General features: G+C 42.0%; 1 protein-coding gene across 1 annotated transcript in view; it reads right to left on the reverse strand.

Moving 5' to 3' along the window:
• RPS6KA3 (ribosomal protein S6 kinase A3) overlaps nt 1–21524 on the reverse strand; it is a 114313-nt gene that overhangs the window by 72639 nt on the left and 20150 nt on the right. The window contains exon 2 of the mRNA XM_018554844.1: nt 10552–10605. Within this exon, the coding sequence (XP_018410346.1) occupies nt 10552–10605 (54 nt within the window). The remainder of the gene's footprint in view (nt 1–10551; nt 10606–21524) is intronic.

A 21524-nucleotide genomic window follows, 5' to 3' on the forward strand; every position in this document is an offset into this window, starting at 1 on the left:
AAAAACAAAAAAAAAAAGAGGGGGGGGGGGGGGGGGGGGACAGTAATGTTGCATTTGGAATGAAGCCAGGACTAGTTTGAGGCACAGGATACATGAACTTCCTCCAAAATCTAATCTGTAAACTATTCATTCTATTCTGTGTTCATCATAAACATGCCTTTGCCAGATGCCAAGTGTGCTACATCACTATGTTTAACAAATGAAATGCACATTTGTGGGTAGCATCAGTATGTTACCGCATTTCTAGAGAATCTGACTAACTTTTAGAAAAGAACAGTCTGTAAAAACTATCATACAAAGACTGTCATACACGATAATACAATTATCTGTTGTGAGGCAACCTGCCGGCCGTTTATGTGCATTTCACATTGTTTGCTGCACATCAGCCCATTCATTTCAATAGGCTGTCCTACACGTGGCAAAGAAGCTCATGCAACAGCTCCAGTTGAGAGCTTCACGTGTTTTTTAACCACTTGCTGTCCGGAGCAATTTCTTACCATTTGCGCACACATGATATAATATACATTTTTGGCTAAAAAAAACGCTTCAAACCCCCAAACAATATATGTTCTGAAAGCAGAGGCCCTGTAGAATAAAAAAAATGCTAGTTGAAACTTTTTATGCTGCACGGTTTTTGCACACGTTTATCAAACCAGTATTTTTAGGATAAAATAAACTAAATTAAAATTTAGTGCACAGAAAACATAATATAATACCCAATTTATTGGTAAAATATGAAAGATGGGGTCACGCCGGGTAAATAGACACCAAACATGTCAAGCTTTAAAATTGCGTTCACCCGTGAAGTTGCAAAAAAACTTCAATAGCCAAACTTTCTCATAGGGAACACTTTAAATGCTTTTACCGCTCATCTGTTTAGTGCAAACAGTGATTAATGGCTCTAGAATTATTGCTGTCACTCGACATTTGCGGCGATATGTCACATGTGTAGTGCAATTGTCGTTTTCGCATGTAGGCGCACTGACATGTTTGCGTGTGTATGTGCGTGCACGTGTGGGGGGCGGGGGACTTTAAAAAATGTTTTTTGCCATTTTTTCATTTCTCTTATATGTTACTTTCATTTTTTTTTTTTACAATGACCTTATTGCTATCAGGGGCGCTGCTCACTACAAGCGATGCGGCGGCTGTATAGACGTCGGATCCCTTGTACATTAACAGTCATCGCTGGCTGTTAAAAATGACACCAAAAACAGTTCTCGTTTTAACCACTTCTGCGGGCCGCCGTCTATAGATGTGTTGCGGCTCCGAAGTTATTAACCACGTGTTTTAGCTTGTCAACATGTGGGCAAAAGCAGAAATTTTCCAGCTATAAAGATGGTTATGAATTGATGCGTTTGCCATTTGTTTCACTTGTTTGATTTGGTGTGCTAGGGGCTTCAGCTGCCATTGTGATATGCTGGGCTTCTGGTGTGATCATGTGCCTTTAAGGAGGAATGGGCTGCCTCCTGGTGAACCTGCACCCATTCATCCTTTGCTATATAAGCTCCAAGATGGAGGCTCTTCTGCTTTTGTATTGTGGAAAGCCCTTCCATGTGCACCTTATTTAAAGCTAGTATGAATTAATGTGTGTTTGCCATTTAACATGTGGGCAAAGATGTGTGTTTTGCCTGCTGCATTTGGGGTGCTACGCCAGGTCCAAACAAGGCCCGTCAGCCATACTTTGCCAAAGATTTACAGTAGGCTTAATGTTCCCTACTGAACAGCAAGCCTGCTATGGGTGTAGTGTTAAAAAAGTTCTATACAAATCTATTTTTGCTATATAAAGATTTAAATATTCTACTTTCTGAACCACAAGGCTGATCAAATAAAGTAAGAAAGGCCATATAAAATACATTTTGTTCTTTACCAATACCTACAACACCAACATAAAGTCTTAAACCTGTAGAAGAATCACATTCATTTTGAGGTATACATATATTTATATACGAAATCATAATGCATACAAAGTGTGTAAAGCAGAAACCCTTCCCGGATGTACTAAAGTAAATGATGGCATTTTAAAGTAGGGCATGACTAGTATGTTCCTATCTTGTAGCTTAACAGGTTTTCCAAAAAATCCATGTGTGTATACATTCTGTCTAAAATCAATATGCTCACATGAAGAAATATTTACAACAGTAAATCAAACATAGCCCACGGCTTTAAAAACAAGAGACAAAAATGAAGGTACAAAACTAATGAACTTGTGAAACAAACAGCCGTTTATAAACCCAGTCCCCAGTCGTTTATAAAGAAGGAGAAGGAGAAGGAGAAGGAGAAGGAGAAGGAGAAGGAGAAGGAGAAGGAGAAGGAGAAGGAGAAGGAGAAGGAGAAGGAGAAGGAGAAGGAGAAGGAGAAGGAGAAGAAGGAGAAGGAGAAGGAGAAGGAGGAGAAGAAGGAGAAGAAGGAGAAGAAGGAGAAGAAGAAGAAGAAGAAGAAGAAGAAGAAGAAGAAACTTTAAAACTTTACCCAAACTTTAAAAGATAAACAAATACATGTCTGTGCCGTAATTTGGAGCGCTATTTTACACTTGCCTTGGAGAGAACACATTTCCCCAATCTACAGAAACAGCAAAAAAAAAAAAAAAATGGGGAGGTGCTAACCATTCCCCCACTCTAAACAAAACTAGACTGACTACAGCTCAGTCACAAAATAGATGAACCTGCAAAAGAAGAGTATATATTTACCTCTTTTGCTACCTATGCTGCCGAATGTCATTCTGTTGCTGAGAAATGGCCGTTCTGCTGCTAGGAAATCACACTTCTGGGAACATCGATCTCTCATGTCCCCCACAGTGCTTACTGGTTCCTCCTGGTGCCCTTTAGTGAGGTCGGCAAGAGAAATCGGTAAGCACTGTGGGGGACACAGGAGATTGACCCCAGAAGTGTATGTTTCGCAATGACTTCAGGGGACGATTGTTTGGCAGCACGGGGAGCACGCGAGGTAAATATAGATTAGCTTTGTCTTTTTCGCCATTTTAAAAATTGTGCTTCCTTTAGACCCCATTCACACTGAGCGACATGCAAATCGCGCGACATTGGGCGACATTGAGCGACATTGAGCGACATTGAGCGACATTTTCCTATTGGGCTGTATGCAATCAGGAGCAATATCGCTCAAAATCGCTCTAAAAAAGGGTCATGTAGAAGCGACAAGCTACCAGCGACGAGCTACAAGCGATATTGAGCGATATTGAGCGACATTGGGCGACGAGATGTGAACAGCTACATTGAATTGTATTGGTGAAGCTACATAGAGCGATATAGTGCGGAAATATGAGCGATATCGCTACAAAAATCGCGCGATAAATCGCTCAATGTGAACGGGGCCTTAAGTTCAAAGTTCTAAAGCAACAGTCTAGTCAATACATATTTCACCGTTTTGTGTATGATTATTCAGGACACAGTATAGATAAAATAACGTCACAGTTAGCACTTTATGGTTTTTCTTATTAAAAAAAGAAAAGACAGATGTGTTCAATGAGCACAAATGTTAATAGTAATGTGACTTTTACATTTTACTTGCTTGGTGTTCTTAATTTTCATGTCTGTATCCCATAGAGATTAACATTCTCCCTTTAGTATCGATATACATGTCAAACACAAGCAGGCAAACAGAATCAGCATGATAAAAACAATAGATTTCCATGGTACAAGGAAATATGAGACAAAATGTGCTGTGTTACTTAGCAGTGAGCACAGCACACATATAAAATATATATATATATATATATAAACACATACAAATATTAACATCGTTTTACAAGTACGTTAGGGTGTGCAATCGCTCAATGATTCTTTGCCACTTATTACAAGGCATTTCCTTTTCTACAGTCTAATCAGTTTGTACAAATTCACATCTGCCTTGCTTACCAAGAACATCTCCTGATGAAGACACCTGCACCTAGGCTCTGAGGACAGAACGCTCATTTCTGTGTTTCGCTGCATACAAATCAATGTAGTCACTGTGAATATTGCTTTTGCAGGCTGAAATCATGTATTTGACAACCATAACCTTCCTGTCAAATAGGCTAAGAAGAATGGGAAGTGTGACCATGGCAGCTGTGGTCCCCGTTTCTAGTATTAAAGCACCGCTCATTTTCAGTCTCAGAATTAAAAAGAACAAGTACAGGCACTTGAAAGTGCATTGTTTAAGCCTAGCTACAACAGGTTCTTTTTAAGTAAAACACCAAACTTTGAAAAGCAAGTTATAAATTAACTGGATGAATCGCCATTTCTGATTATCTTGCTGGATTTGGTGCGGGGACACGCTTGAGGTCTTCTGTTGCCATCCTGCTGTGTTGGGTTTCTGATGTGTCCTGGGGCCTTTTAGGAGGAATGGGCTACCTCCAGGCATACCCGTCCTTAATTTACTTATTGCTATAAATGCTCCAGCATGAAGGCTCTCAGACTAGAGTTAGGGACCACACGTCATAGACGCTTTGACGAGGCACTGTTTTAAATGCAAATTGTTAAACAATGTGCATTTGAGTTTATTGTAGGCTAGCTGGTACGTTTTCTAGGAATGGTTTGTTTGAGGATTCCCTCACCCACTTTAACCACTTGATGACCGGGGTGTTAAACCCCCTTCCTGTACAGGCCATTTTTCAGTATTCAGCGCTGCAGTACTTTGACATTTATTCCGTTATGCAAACGCTGTACTGAAATTAATTTAATCACCACTGCGGTTTTCATTTTTTACTATAGTAAAGGAAAAATTACCGAAAATTAATAAAAAAACAACACAAGTTTCCCCTATATTAAATTATAAAAGACGGGGTCACGTCGGGTAAAAAGACACCAAACATGTCAAGCCTTAAAATTGCGCACGCCCGCGAAACCTCAAAAAAACTACAATACCCTAAATTGGCCATAGGCGACGCTTTAAAAGCTTTTAACGCGCATCACTTTAGTGTCATCAGTGATTGATGGCCCTAAAATGATTGCTCTCACTCCGACCTTCGCGGCGATGTAATGTATAGCGCAATTGTCATTTTCGCGCTCACGCGTATTTATGTTTATATGTGCGTAAATGTGGGGGTGGGGGACTTAAACATTTTTGGGGTTTTATTTTTATATGCGACAATTTTTTTACTTTTTCTATTTATTTTTACACTTAATGTTATTGCCATCACATAGGGGGATAACAATCCACCTATGTGATAGCACAGGCACACTGACAGGTCCCTCTTTATGGAGACATTAGTGGTCTCTAAGAACCCCCAAAGAAGCTGATAAAGCCGAGATCTGCTTAATCAGCTTGTTCTCTCTGGCTATAGCAGCCAGAGGACTGACAGGTGAATGCGGAAGTAATGTATTACACATTACTTCCGCATTCAGATGTCGGAGGGAGATCAGCAAGGAAGAAGATGCTGATCTCCATCCTGACACCCTCCCGAGACGGTCCCGGGCTGCAGATGGGGCAACGGATCCCGGGATTGAAGGTGAGGGTGCAGGAGGGGGAGCAGTGGGACAGCGAGACGAAGGCACCAGAGGAGGGGGGCTCACGCAGGCAGCTATAGAGCCACCGATCACTTGTATGTGAAACAGCCGGTAATGGCTGTTTACAATGGACATTTTTTTTCCTGCCCGGGGGCACGCGCAAGCAGGAAAAAAAAAGCCGTCTATTTAAGGCAACCCGCCAATGTGAGTTTGCCGTTCGTCTGTTTTTTCACAACGTGCGGACGGCAAGCGGTTAAAAAGGGTAGATAAGGGAAATTCTGTGCATGGCAAGTTTTATATTATTGATTTCTGTGTCCCTGTTGGGGAGATTCACCCTATCTGTCCTGGTGACCGTTATCATTGAAAGTGAAAGAAAATCCCAAATTCTGCGTGGGCAACAGAAAGGAAGAGAGAAGGAATCGTCCAATGTGGACACTAGTTCTGGTGACCCTGCTGACCTCCAGGGATATCCCTGTGGAGGGATTTCCTCTCACTTCCTATTGTGGCCTAGAACACTGAAGCAAGAACACTGCTTTAAACTTTATAACTGGTTGGCATAAGGATGATTAAAAATTTACTTAACATGCAGTGAGACTCTAATACAGTAATGCTGAAACTAACAGTATGAGGCCTTGTTACCAGCTTTAGCTGACTGTAAGCTAAAGCTGTGCATAGTATGCCAACAGGAATACCACCATTATAGAGCTGCAACAATTATTCGATTAAGCCGATTAAAATCGACGATGGAAAACATTGTCAACGCCTACGCTGGTAAACACACAACGCCGCTGAGGACATGCGTCTGGCCCTCTCCTCCCGGTGAGCTTCCCGACTCGCCGCTGCCCGCCGACAACCAACAACGCCGCTGCCCACTGACAACACCGTCATTCAAGGTAAGTCGAGATCGGCCGGGAGCTTTTTAATGTTTCCTGTTTTTTTGTTTTTTTAAAGCGGCACACTGCAGGACATTAGCAGCTATAGAGGAACACCAAATCCCAGCAATAATACATTAAACACACTGTATAATATATTATTGCTGGGATTTGTTGTTCCTCTATAGCTGCTAATGTTCTGCAGTGTGCCGGTGTATAATACATTGGTTTTCTGCATTGCATTGTGCATGATGTTCTGCATTGTATAATACAGCGACACACTGCAGATCAGCAGCAGCTATAGAGGAACACCAAATCCCAGCAATAATATATTAAACACCCGGTATAATGTATTATTGCTGGGATTTGTTGTTACTCTATATCTGGTGGTATTCTGCACTGTGCTGCTGTATAATGTATTATTGCTGGCATTTGTTGTATTCCTCTATAACTGGTCAGTGGTAATCTGCATTGCGCAGTATAATCATTATACAGCGCAATGGAGAAAACCACCAGCTATAGAGGACTACAAATCCCAGCAATAATACAATACCGTATTTGCCGGCGTATAAGACGGGTTTTGAAACCTTAAAACATCCCCCAAAAAAAATCGGGGGTGGTCCTATACGCCGGGAACATACAGAAGGATATGGTATACTGTATGCAGCTTCGGCTACATACAGTATACCGCACTGAACCAATCACAGCAGGCTTTGTATTTGTAAAGCCTGCCGTGATTGGCTCAGCGGAGGACGGAGGACACAGCGGGGATCGTGGACAAGGTAAAAGACTGTAATCCCGATTGTGGCTCGGGGTTACCGCTTATGGTACTGAAAATTAACCCCAAGCCACACTTGGGAATACCGCCATGGATGTTAGTGGGTGCATTTAAACATTATTTTGGGCTATACTCGTCTTATACGACGAGTATAGCCCAAAACCTATATTTTAACACAAAAAGTAGGGGGTGGTCTTATACGCCGGCAAATACGGTATATACCGCGCAATGCAGAATACCAGCAGTTACAGAGGACTACAAATCCCAGCAATAGTACATTATATACAAAGCAATGCAGAATAATGCCAGCTACAGAGGACTACAAATCCCAGCAATAGTACATTATAGTATAATGTACTATTGCTACATTCCTCTATAGCTGCTGGTATTCTGCACTGCGCCGCTGTATAATGTACTATATTGCACACCACACTCTTTTTTTTTTTACTTCCACCACACCAAGCTTGCTCCCTTGATGGACTACATCACGGGAAACTATAGAAACTAGTAGTCCCTCACTGGAGCCTTTTTTTTAAAAATCCGATTAATCGAACTTAATAATCGGCTAACTAATCGATTATGACAATAATCGTTAGCTGCAGCTCTACACCATTATAAGCTAAATACGTTACTTCTTCCTTAGAATGCAGGCAATGCATCTCCCCTCAAAGGGATCCAAAATTAAACTGGAGAGTCATATAAGACCCATTGCAATACATAGACCAAGCAATCATCAGAATTTGTCCATGTCATGAGACAACAACCAAACTGCTCAATATTAAATAACAGCAAAGTCTGGCACTTTTAAGGAAAGGTAGACATTAAGCAGTTTCCAGACATGGGATGTTAGACATGTTTGTGTGAACGACTTTGCGTGCCTTTTCTGTTTAGAATTCCAAATCTCAAAGATTACAGAAAATTCTGGCAAAATTCCTGGCACTGGAATCATCCCCAGGACATTCCTTGCTGTATGTGAAGGCTAGCTTCCTGGCTTTGAGCATTACAGGTGCTTATAGCAAAATAGCCTGCTAGGCATCATTTATTAAAAGAAGCAGCAGAGGGATTTGGCCAGAAGGTGGAGGGATTCTATAGAACTGTCTTATAAAAGACAACATGAAAATTTACAACCATACAAAACAAAAGGCCTGAAAATATATAATTCCGAAGCAAATAGAGCCAATTTTGTTCAGTAGAAGGGTTAGAACCTGTGTCACAAACCAGGACATCCCCAGAGCTGTGTAAATTAAAAGGAACAGATTAACAGAACTACAAATCATTTGTCAGGGAAAAGAGCTCTCATATTATACATGTCTACTGGGGAAATAGTAGTTTACCTGGCTGTCATGTTTCAAGTGGAGCCAACCTTTTAAAAATTTTACATATAGATTTTACAAGCAGTATAAATGAACAGATGTAAAACATGAACTAATAGTTTTATGCAATATTTCAAATGCTGATTTGCATTCCGAGCGTTTCTCAACGTCCAAAACAGTGCAATCATAGTTCGACTAACTTTTGTAAGAACATCTAGTCCAGGATTGGTTTCCAATGCCTTTACTTTTGACCAGGGGGGTGGAATGTGTCGCTGATGGAGCCTCGTGGAGTTCTCCATGTTTTAACAGAGTAGAGAGACCTCTGTGCATGGAGTAGAGCTGGCCAAATGACTATCAGGTCACATGATTGAGCTCTCCACCCAAATAAATTCACTGGTCTTTATAACTATGTTATTTGTTTATTACAGTACCCTTTGGGCTGTGTGTGACCATATGGTAGCTTTTCAAATGAGCTCCTGAATATTAAGATTCTTGCACCTTTCCATTACCGATTTTCTTTAAACAAAGTAAACTCATCACAAATCTGGCAAACCCAAACAGAGTAGATGATGGATACTGACCTCACCCTACTCATCTACCTGTAATGGGTTATTGTGCTTTGCCATTCCTAAAAAGCCAGTACGTTTAATCAGATGCACAGTTCAGAAAAACATGAACTACATGTATTCTTTTAACAATAAAAGTGTTCTACACCATATCATGGACAGGGTACCAAGAGTACAGGGGTGAGGGAGGCCGGACGATGCGCAATGTATTGCAGTTTGTTGCCTGTCCTGGGAAATTGACCAGTAAGTTGGCAGATTGTTGCAAAAAGCCAAAAGGTCCCCAATCCCCAGACATGCGTGAAGGGTAAAGAATACAACACCACATGCACACCAATATCTAAGTTGCCACCACCAACAAAATTCCAGGCTTATGAAGAACTTGACCCGGACATGTTAAATCATTATCATCTGCACTCAAGCAGACTGGCACCTAAGCTTCACAGCCCACAGACACTGCTCTCACTAGCAGGAGACAGTTAGCTAAATCAGGCAATATTACTTCCCTTTTAGATTGTAACCTGTCAAGTGTAGGGCTCTCCTAGCCCTCTTGTCTTGCATTGTATTATAACTCTACCGTCTCCCTTTATTTTGTAAAGCGCTGGACAAAAACTTTTAGTGATATAAAAATCCTATATAATAATGTCTGAACAACGGAAACCAAGAGGGCACTGAACTACGAGCCAGAAAATTCTCAAGCTTACTGCGTCCCAAGATTAGAGGAAGGAAGTAGATTGTGGTTTCTCTTGTTTTGATGATTTCTATGACTGTAACAGAAGCACCACCCAACATTTAAAATTAAAATCAAGGTCATCCATGGTTGTATAAAATCGATCCTTCGCTACATTCAGCTATTCTTGACAAAAAGAGTTCTTTACACACGCCACAAAAATATCTACACTGCAGTATTAAGAAACAGCTATCTCATTGTAAAATGCCAAGGCACTTTCATAAGAGGCCAAATCTTAGTGAAGGAGAAAATAAGCTGAAGGCTTTGGAGGGTCTAACCTTAACTGTAATTTCTTATTTACCAGCTGAATGCATAAATTCCACAATCAGTGTATGTAAACCCGAACAATAAACTTTGAGTTGTATGTTTAGTAGGGGAAAAAAAGGACAAAAAAGTGTTTTGTTATATCGGTTTAAAATGTGCAAAAAATACCTGTTAATTGTGCCAGAAATGTTGTGAGTCGATAACTTCCTATCCCACCTCAACATAATAACTGTCCTTTTACTTCTTCTATTAACTCATCCCATACAATTATTACCTCTTGTATCACATGACCCTCCAACTAGATTGCAAGCTCTTGCCTAAAAGCTTGTGCAGGGCCATCCTAATCATCCTACACTGAAATTGTATTGCAACTGTACTGTAGGGCTGCAACTAAATTATTTTCATAATCGATTAGTTGACCAATTATTGTTTTTTAAGGGTTCATACACACCCAGTACGATGACCTGCCAAACAATTTTCTCTATGTGCACGGTTCACAACACACATGCGTTAGCAGACATGAAAAAAAAAAAAAAACCAGACCAAATTGAACTATCATACGATTTTTTTAAGTTGAACCAGAAACTCACGTTTGTCTCACTATCGTCTTCACACATGGATTCTTCCACAAACTGCTGTCCATTCTAGAAAAAGATACAATAAAAGAAACATTACAGTGGTGCATTACAATTAGAAATTATAAAACAAATGGCATTGAAAGAAAGTAATCAGCATGTATCTATTTAGCATTCTTGCATACCAAAATCTATGTGTAACTATAAATATGTAACATTTCCAACAGCAAACAATTGCTTATTTTATCATTTTAATAGATCTATTGTTGCCAATGGGACCGAAGTTTAATCTGTTTTATTTTGCCATCCCGGCATCCGGATTTTCACCCTCAACATACCAATTCATTTTTAAATAATACTTTTCCATTTTAATTGTATTTGTTTTTAGATCCTGCAGGCAGATGGTGGGGGAGGCCAGCAGTGTGCTGCACGGAGCTTCCTGAAAACATCACTGCACCCTGCCTCAGTACTCCTTTCAAGAGTCCTCAGCCCTGATACAAGCAGTGAGCTGGCTCTCTTGCATTGCAGACTGCCCTAGGTAATGCTCACATGTGATGTGGGCTGGCCAGGGACACTAAGGCTGGGGAGGAAACATATCTCTGATGCTGGATGTCCACCAGCTGGAAATGGAAACCCTTCCAGTGTGTATTAGGTCTGATTCTTGCTGCCTTTGACTTGCAAATCCTGCAGAAAATGAAAAAAGAGCAATAACCACACGTTTGCTCCTGTGGATACTGAATTCAGTGCACTGTACCAAGCTATTGCCACAAAAAAAAAAAAAAAAAAAAGAACTCTTCAAACATGCAAGAATGAAGCAGGTACATGAAGGCTTGGATGACTGCAGAAGCCAAGCGTAATACTTCCATACTAAAATGTATGGAATGCTCGGCAGGTGATTCAAAACTGCAAGCAGGCAGCTGGAGGAGTTTGCTCTTTGACACTAAGGCCAAATGACAGGGTCTTTTATATTTTACCAAAAAAATGGGTAATAAAATGTTTCATAACATCAAAAACCTTTTTTTTTTCTCCAAAATTTTCGGGACTATTCTTTGTAAAGTAAAAAACAAAAAACAAAAAACCCAGTAGTGATTAAATACCACCAAAAGAAAATAAAAACGTGTGGCCATTTACATGAACTGGAGGCTGAGAATGAAGACCCCAAACTATTTTCCCCAATAGTGTACATATAAAGTCCCTCATGCAATCTGCTTTGTTTCTGCCATTATTAGTCATCAGCCCCAAGGAGCAGAATGACAAAGACAAATAGAGGGCAGCGCAGCTTTAGGTGCGATTTCACATTGAGAATGTTCTTATAGTGCATCTATATAATAAGAAAGCCTTCTTTACATGAAAACAACTGAACAAAAGTTCAGCAATTATGGCATGCAGTCACACTTCCAGCATTGATACATAATGTTATCCTATTTGCACACACAATGGATGTAATATGTAACTGCATTTAATGATAATAACCTTCATGTGTAGGAATGCAAAAAGGAATACATTATTCTGCCAGACAATAGGACAAGCTCAGTAACACATTTACATAGTACTAGTGGCAAATATTATATCCTTCCCTTGAAATAAAACTGAAAATTAAATACATATACTTCGCTTTTCTACAAAACACTGACTTTGCCAACTTACACAATGGAACTGTGTCCTTATTTCATACAAGAACAAATATTCAAGAAAACCCAGAAAGGAAATAAGTGATTTAAAAAAAAAAAAAAAAAAAATATGTAGAAAAGATAGGAGCGGTGGGCCTTGAACAAATGTGCAGAGATGTGTAAAGTAAGATGCAGAAAATGCAATCTCTCAATACTCCCATTCCAAGGAGATAGACACTCGTTCACATCAGCCTCCACTCCCAGGCTAGGTTCACACCTGGGCGACTCCTGACCGCACGGCAATCATGCACAAAATTGCGCGGATTGCCAGGGAGTCGCCCATCATAGCCGATCGCGCTGGAGGTGCCATTATTTTCTAATGGCACCACAGTCGCGCCAGGCGGATCGCGCAATTTCCTGCCGCGATTCCGCCCATGCAATTGCACATGCTAAAAAAGCTGGGTGTCGTGTGTCGCAAAAAAAGGTACTTGTACCTCTTTTTTTCTTTTAGTGATTACCGCGCGGATGTAACCCCATTGAAATCAATGGGTCCGTGCGGCAACCGCTGTGTGCACAAGCACACATTTGCGTGGTCCCGGAACGCACGTCCTAGGTGTTGCTCAGGTCTTAACCTAGCCTAAAACACCTGCACGCTGGTATACGTTCTGTAGGAGTGGCGCAATGTGTTGTTACAACGCACTGCACTGTTTACTTTTTTTTAACATTACTGAAGTGTCACAAAATGACACTTCATTCAACAATACAATTAAAGAGGGCAGACGCTAGATTTGCACACGAGGGTTTTAAAGTTTGTTCCTGAGCTGCTTGTGCCGGCCGGATTTTTTTGCCTGTGTAAGTTACTACTTGTAATAAAGCTAAATGTTTTTGCACGCTACACTATGAGGGCTCTCTCCTTTTTTTATCTTTGAAATATTGCGGGACCACGGCAAGGAGTTTCGTTTGACACTGCGCCTGAGACGATCCAGCTTTACTTCTGGGATACAGCCAGCGCTACAAGGGAGAAAAACCAAACACTTTACACAGTGGTTGAAATTTTTTATTGTCCCAATCATTTTTTGTTTTTCCACAGCACTATTGTACTATTAATTTTATTTTTATTTTATATATTTTTTTATGATTCTATGTAAGACATATCACTTGTTTTAGAGCTAGACCGCCTAAACCTAAAATTTCACTATATCACTTGGTTATACTAAGTCTCATATTAATTACACCTTTAGCGCTTTGATATATATTTTATTCAACAATATGCACCGCACTGCAAAAAAATGTACTTGTTCCTAAGGCTGGGCACACACCTTACAACCATCGCAAGACTTTTGTCTTGCGATGGTTGTAAGGTACTTAAAAAAACGTACGATCTGCCTATGTTGCATAGGCAGATCTTACTTGCGATGATCGCAAGCCACGCCCCCTGAGGGGCGGGCTTCCGATGACCGCAATGCCGAACGGGCAGTGTGCGCTTGCGCACACTGGCCCGTACGGCTGTTATCACACGGACATGCCACAAACCCGCCGAACATCGTACGATGCTCGGCGGGTTTTCGAACATGTCCGTAAGTTTAAAGTCGTGCGACCTTACAGTAGTAGAGGTCGCACGACTTCCACACAACTTACGATCATCGTACGATCGCTGGATTTCCCGCGATTATCGTACGATAATCGTAAGGTGTGTGGGGACCCTAAGCCTGTGGCCCACAGGTATTGAAGGAAGACGCTGCCAGGCAACTACAATTTTCAGGATGAAGCCAGCAATGGCTAGATTGCAAGGAACTTACAATCTATAAGAAGTATATGGCAATGGTATAAAAAGTGACATATACAGTATAAGGTTTTCCCCAATAAAACACAGCTGAGAATATGGCACACCAGCTCCTATGAATAGAGCACTGGGGAAAGAAAAATGAAGTGTTATTGCCATTATAAGCATTTTTACTTTTCCCTCTGATCTGCCATAAAAGAGGTCTTTCCCTTCATTAATATATCCCAGGGATTGTAGCAGCAGTTTTATTTGCCGGTATCAGCATTAACCATGCTTCAACTGGAGTCTGAAAGGATCCTGTCTACGTTGCAAAGCATGCCACGCATATTACTTCAGGTTTCTAATGCTTTATCCATTTCAACAACAAAGGAAAAACAAAAAACCAAGGTCAGATTTTTTTTTCTGAAAAACATAAAATGTATTATATATACCAGACTTTTTGCTATAGAAGTAAATGTGATTTCATCCTAAACTCAAAAAACCTAAACCGAATAGGCTGTTGAACAACAAGACACCACATCAGGTCCTACATCACAGCTAGGACTGTTCTCCTACTCGGGGTGCCACTGGAACCACCCCCCAAGCACTAATGCAACGCTTAGGGCCTAATCAACCTATCAGCAGGCCTGCTTATTACCATGTGGGAGGTATGCAAATACCGATCATCAGAAAGTGGTCCGGTTTTTGTAGGTACTTCTTTAGGCTCCTGTGTAATAAGCAGTCACAACACAAGTACAATCTAGCACGTTATTGGGCCTATTACTTCACAGCAGGCTTAGTTTCTACTGTGTCACAACAGTCCAGTTTTATTGTCGCATTAAAGCAGACCTTGCTTAAAAATGGAAGGTCAGCTTGTTCATTAGACTCCCGCCCCCAATGTAACACAAGACCAGCGAGAATCCCAGATCTGGCACCAGAAGACGCCCTTACACTGTGCTTATACATATCCTTCAGACATCCTAAAGCATAAGAAAGGACTTCTGAAATCACGGGCTGTTCTAATCTGCAAGATTCAACACTTCCATACAGTGAGGAAAATTATTTGATCCCCTGCAGATTTTGTAAGTTTGCCAACTTACAAAGAAATGAAAGGTCTATCATTTTATCATAGGTGTATTTTAAATGATAGAGACAGAATATCAACCAACAATCCACAAAAAACACATGATACAAATGTTGTAAATTGAGTTGCAGTTCACTGAGTAAAATAAGTATTTGACCCCGGACCAACCAACAATAATTCTGGCTCCCACAGACTGGCTATGTGGTACACAGGTTAATCCTGTCAATTTAAGAAGGTGCTCCAACATGTATTGGTTCTCAACTGGTAGGTCATGACCCAGAAGTAGGTCACGACCCCGTGTTCAGTGGGTCACCACATGCCTTCCACTTTTCTAGGAGAGAGGCTCCTCAGCCTCCCCCCAGCGCAACACTATCATTCTCTCACCAAGCAGCCAGTCAAAATATGCTGCTCGGTGCCGAGTGTCAGCTTGAGGTGGGGTGGGATAGGACTATGGCCCCAAGGGAGCTCCATCCATGCATGCGTTTACTGCTCCCTCATGTGTCCTGTAGAGATACCTGGATCAGAGTGTCGTCACATTCCGGAACCTCTACAGAGCACACAAGGGAGCTGTACAAGCAATGCACATATGGATGGAGCTCCATCACAGCACAGCAGCCCACACTGGACCCCAGGCTGAGGAGCCACTCCAGTTCTCGAAAGATACTGGGTGGAGCTTAAAAAAGAACAAAAATTTTATTTTTTGGGGAGTGTGTATGTGTGTGTGAGATTGTGTCTGTGGTTGTTTGAGTCTGTCGGTGCTTTTGAGGGCCCGCTCAGACTATTACAGTGCGTTAATTGCAGTCGATTAAAGCACCTTACCATGCAATCACACCTACTGTGCATTCTGGTGCAGGAGGTGCATTGCCATTCATTTGTTTGGCACCCCAAACGCACCTCCGACCCACAGTTTGATCGCCCGCACCAGAACGCACAGTACCGCAATGCCGTGCATTCCAGTGCAGTGCGACTTGGGTCACGACTTAATGACCAAAGACAAATGTGGATCCTGAAGTTGCACAGGTTGAGAACCACTGCTTTAAGTTATGTTCTTAAAGCAAAATGGTATACTGTCAACAGGAGGATGAGCAGGGGTTTGGAGTTGGAGCGATATGCTGGATGTATTAAACAGGGCAATAAAGTTCACTGAAAAAAAGATTAAAGAAAAAAAAAAAAAAAAGATTCAGCGGATGAAGACTTCTCCGCATTGTTGCCAGAGTTTTTGGGGGCGCAGTCGGACCCTGTGGCTGGTGGAAGATTGCCAGAAGCCTGCCTGGAGCAGCCCTGCTTTTGGCAAACTTAAGCTGGCCATACACCTATAATCTGCAGATTTTCTATGCTCAGATGGAAAATGTGCAACAGATTCCTCCATCTACGCTAAACTGTGTGGATGGAGGAATCTCCCACTGAGCCAAGCTTCAGTATCTTGCTAGTCGGCACCGCTGGCTCTCAAAATACCTGAACAATGCCTGTATCCAATCAGATTGTTCAGGTATTTTGACAGCTCAACATGCTCCCCACTTTAGGAGGTACCAACTTCCATTTAGTATGGAGGATACGTCACGTTCTCAAACAATTCATCCCCACATAGCTACCGCCTCATGTATCACTTCCCCCACCCCTTTTAGATTGTAAGCCCTCAGGGGCAGGGCCCTTCTTACCATCTTGTCTTGAACTGTATTGTGATTGTAATGTCTTCCTTATATTGTAAAGCTCTGCGCAAACTGTTGGCGCTATATAAATACTATGTAATAATAATAATATATCTGGTACCATGTCATCAGGGGGCCGGCGGCAAAACAAGGAACCTGGAAGAGGTAGCCGGCTCCTGATGATAAAAGAAAGATAGTGGCAAGGGTCTAGAGCAGTGGGCTACAATAGAATGCAGGATTTACTGGTCATGTAAATATGTTTACTGAGTGTTACCCAGCAAAATGGAAATGTAAACATTTTCAAAAAGATATGCGAGGTCTGCTTTAAGAGAACTGCATGATGCATGTAGAAAATCTCTTAACACAGAAATAAAAGTGAAATAAAAATAAACCAAGCCTAGTACTAACATTAAACAACATTTTTATGATATGGGCACTGGGGGAGGGAGTAAGCAATTGCCAGGCTTCACTCACACATGAGCATTGCAATTATAGTCGAAGCATGATTTTATGGGTGGATATAGTAATAGCCGAAAACGCGCGGAATCCCGCGTGTATGTTACAGTTTGCGCAGTTTCATTCCACACGGAAACCGCTACCGCTATGTGTGAATGGAGCCTCAGACTTGCAGCTGAAATATATAACTAGAGTTTTACCCCAAGCAAGAATTTTATTGCCCCTGTAAAGATGGCAACATAATCCAAATGACTTTCAGCATGCGGGGTGCACTGCAGGAGGAATCATCATGCCACTAGGAGTAGGTTTGCATTGCTCAGCCTGTAGAAGGCAATGACTCAGCCAAAACATTGTATATGATAATTTCCACATTTTATAGGTCCATTATAAAACAGAGAAATGCAATAAAGCACCCCATGCTAAATCTATGCACAGCTCTTAGGGATACAGCACAAATCAGTCTGTCTAAGCAAGCTGCAGACAAGTACAGAGCCTTACACTACAGTAAAGCTGGTTAACATTATAATATGTATAATGTCAATTATTTTTCTTAGAACTCTTATCAAACATTTTGTGACACTCTTCCCATTAAAACATAACCATCATTCCCCAACATTTGGAGTCCTTGCATTTAATATTTCCATACCTGAAGCTGTACCTAGAGTGCGCAGAGCATTCTGTCCCCTTGTTTTCTATTATGCAAACCTCCCCTACTAGCTCTTCCCTCCACGCTGGGAGGAGGGCACAGCAGGCAGTGGACGGGTGCAATAGCCAGCCTGCTATTGGCTTTTGCAATTTGAAATGGCCAATAGTAGGCTGGCTATTGCACCCGTCCACTACCTGCTGTATTTACATTCAGTCCGTGAAATCTTGCCACCAGCAGCTGTCTTCACTGGCTGAAGCTATTCAAACGCCATGTGCCTACAATACAATTATTATACAGGATTTATATAGCGCCAGCAGTTTGTGCAGCGCTTTACAATATTAACACAATTAAAGGAGAACTATGAGGTGAGTGATTTTCACTCAACCTCATAGTTCGAGCCAACGTGTGACAATGAAACTGTCACAGATTGGCTCAATAGATTGGGAAGTGAGCGAACACATAGCGTCGCTCGCTCACTTCTCGATCATGTCCCTGCCCCTGTCACTCACGGCTCCCTGCAGGGATTCCCCCGCTCCGATCCTCCTGCGCTGACTGGCGGAACGGACAAAGGAGGGGGCGGGTACAGCTGGCTCTGCCTCTAGATAGGCAGAGCCAGCTGTCAATCACGCAGCTGGGTGGATCTCGACAGTAATTTTGGGTTCCGTCCCGGCTGCCGTGGTGTGAGTATACCGCGAGCTGCAGCTCGCGGTATACTGAGCTTTGGGTCACGGGAGGACGCTAGTTTGTGTCCTCCCGTTACCCTTAGGAGAACTACGGGGAAAAACACTTACCCCATAGTTCCCCTTTAATAACAACAAATGATAAACGGTGGGGAAAAAAGTAATTTTGAGTTTCGGCCTGACAAATTCTGCTGCGGAAGTTGCGTTGCATTGCCATTCATTTCAATGTCACCCCAAACGCACCTCCCAACAAAAGTGTGATCGATCGTACTGGAACACACGGTACCGCAATGCTGCGTGATCCAGTGCAGGACGTTTGCACAAAATTGTGCATGCAGTTGTATTCTGAAGTAAACTTTATAGTTTGTAACACTGCATTTGTGTATTTTATTTTAAATTAAAGGAGAACTATGAGGTGAGTGCTTTTCACTCACCTCACAGTTCTGGCCGACCTGTGACAATGAGACTGTCACAGGTCGGCTCAGTAGATCAGGAAGTGAGCGAACACATACCGGCATTCGCTCACCTCTCGATCCTGTCACGGCTCTCTGCCATGACAGGGGAGGGGCTGGATTCCCCCCTCCCCGCTCTGATCCACCAGCGCTGACTGGTGGATCGGACGGGGGAGGGGGCGGGTACAGCTGACTCTGCCTCTAGATGGGCAGAGCCAGCTGTCACTCACGCAGCTGGGCGAATCCAGACATAATTGTCGGGATCCGTTTCATCTGTGGCGTCTCAGTATACCGCGAGCTGTAGCTTGCGGTATACTGAGCTTAGGGTAATGGGAGGACGCTAGTTTGTGTCCTCCCGTTACCCTGAGAACTATGGGGAAAAGCCTTAACCCCATAGTTCTCCTTTAAGGATGGTATCTAATTTTTTTTTTACCCGACAAAATAATCATCCAAACTAATTGATTATAAAAATAATCCTTAGTTGCAGCCTACACCCTTTCAATGGGAAAAAAAAAAAAAAAAAATCACATCAGCATACACCTCCGCATGATGATATAAAATCTGTTTACATTCATTAGTCAAACCAACTTGTTTTTCATTTACTTACAAATAGGGTTCATCCACTTCCTGGTCCAGTTCTGGCACAAATGATGTAATCTGTTCCCAAGCATTGCAGCCTGGGAAGGTTACATCAGAGCATTGCTAGGAAATATCATCTGTAATCTCAGGAGATCTCACGCCAATGCATTTTCCTCCCCTGAGATGATATGCATAGTCACATATCCTAAATCATATGTGCCAGAGTTCCAGGAAGTAAAGAGAGATGGATGAATCTGTCCTTAGTAAAAATTGCCACTGACAGAAGACTGGAAGAAAAAAGAAATAATGCAAAAAATAATAAGCCGGCAATTATCCAGAAGTATTTGTTTGTAGATTATCATTAGTAAACATTTCTAAAGTTGTCTTTGTTATTTTGAAGATATAGGTAACATTCCTCTTTAAGGCTGGGTTCACACCTGGGCGCTACTATAGGCGCATTTTTAGCACGTTTAGTTCAGTGAAATGCGCGTTCGACGCAAGTTTTTATACCTCCCTGGTGGTATGACTTTTTCCCTTTATTTATTTATTTATTTTTTAAACTTTCAAACCTCCAGCCGGTTCCGCCCCACTGCGACGTGGACGCTCGCAAGGGACGGAACCCGGAAGACGACAGCGGCCGGAGGACGTAGCGGGGATCACGGACAAGACCTGTGCTGTATTCCCGTGTGTGGCTCGGGGTTACAGCTTTGTTAACCCCGAGCCACACTCGGGAATAACAATGGATACGCGCGGAAAAACGCCCCAAAAGAAGCTCCTGTACTTGTTTTGGCGTAGGGCGTTTTTCAGCGCGTTTCCACGCGCTGAAATACGCCCAGGTGGGAACCATGCCCATAGGAAATTATGGGATTTCACTTGCTGAGTGTTTTTCAGCGCTTCGATCAGCGCTGAAAAACGCCAAGGTGTGAACCCAGCCTAAGAGCTGTCTTGTATTGCACTGTAGCGCACACCGGAGACCATCCTCTGAAAATGTTTAAATCTAGGAAGTTGAATATTTCTGCTCCACCTCCTAGTTTCAGTGGCTTCTACAGTGAGAGGTTTTCAAATAAGTTGTACAAAGTAGCACCTTGCATTTCTAAGTGCCTGTTCACACCATATGCAGTTGTGATGCAGTCCGTTTATTTCAACTGCGCAGTTGAAATACATCACAATGCTTTCCTATGGGCTTTTTTTGTGCCTAATTCACACCATTGCAGTCGATTCAACTGCAGTCAGAAAAAGTACTGCTTGTCCTACTTTAACTGCATCAAACGCAACGGAACACATAAAAAAAAAAAAAAAAAAAAAAGTCAAAACTAGCACCATGCCAGCCAACTAATAAAGCATGAATGAGCTCCCAAACGAACGAAACAAACATAGGAAATGTGTTTGTGAGTTCCTATTCATGCACCAAAAAACAAAAAAAAATAGTAAGGGAAAAATATTTCAAATTTTTCTATTTTTTTGGAGCAGGATCATACACAGGACTCTATAGGCAGTGTGAACTGTTCCAGCATAGCTTACTGAACAATACACTTCAGGGACATTACATTTTTCAGTGCATTAAAGGAGAACTAGTGAACTACACTCATCCCCATAGTTAGAGCCGATGTGGACATTGAAAACATAATGTCGTTTGCTCACTTCACAATCGTCTCCCTGCAGAGAGTGGAGACCGTTAGTCACCGCTCCCTGCCCGATCCTGCAGCGCTGTCTGGGAGGGACTGATGGGGCAGGCATAGCTGGCTCTGCCTCTAGATAGCCAGAGCCTGCTGTTAATCAGCCAGCGGGTTGGATATCGATAGCCCCGAATAGGCCATGTTTTAAGTAAAGTTAGTAAGTAAGGCATACATTGTTCTTTCAAACATTATGTCGAGTAGAACAGTACAGACAGGGTTAATTATGGAAAAAAATCTCCCAGCCCCCCTCAAAGTAGTATTGTATGCTCAAACATTTCTTCTAGGAGGTACACCAAAATTAAATTTTGAAACCAGTATAAAACTTTCTCCTTTAGGTTCCTCCTCTGCTGATTGACAGCAGGTAGTGGGCGGGTGCAATAGCCAGGCTGGATAT

This window comes from Nanorana parkeri, unplaced genomic scaffold (assembly GCF_000935625.1).
Source record: "Nanorana parkeri isolate BGI_ZX_2015 unplaced genomic scaffold, ASM93562v1 scaffold175, whole genome shotgun sequence".
In the NCBI taxonomy this organism is placed as follows: Eukaryota; Metazoa; Chordata; class Amphibia; order Anura; family Dicroglossidae; genus Nanorana; species Nanorana parkeri.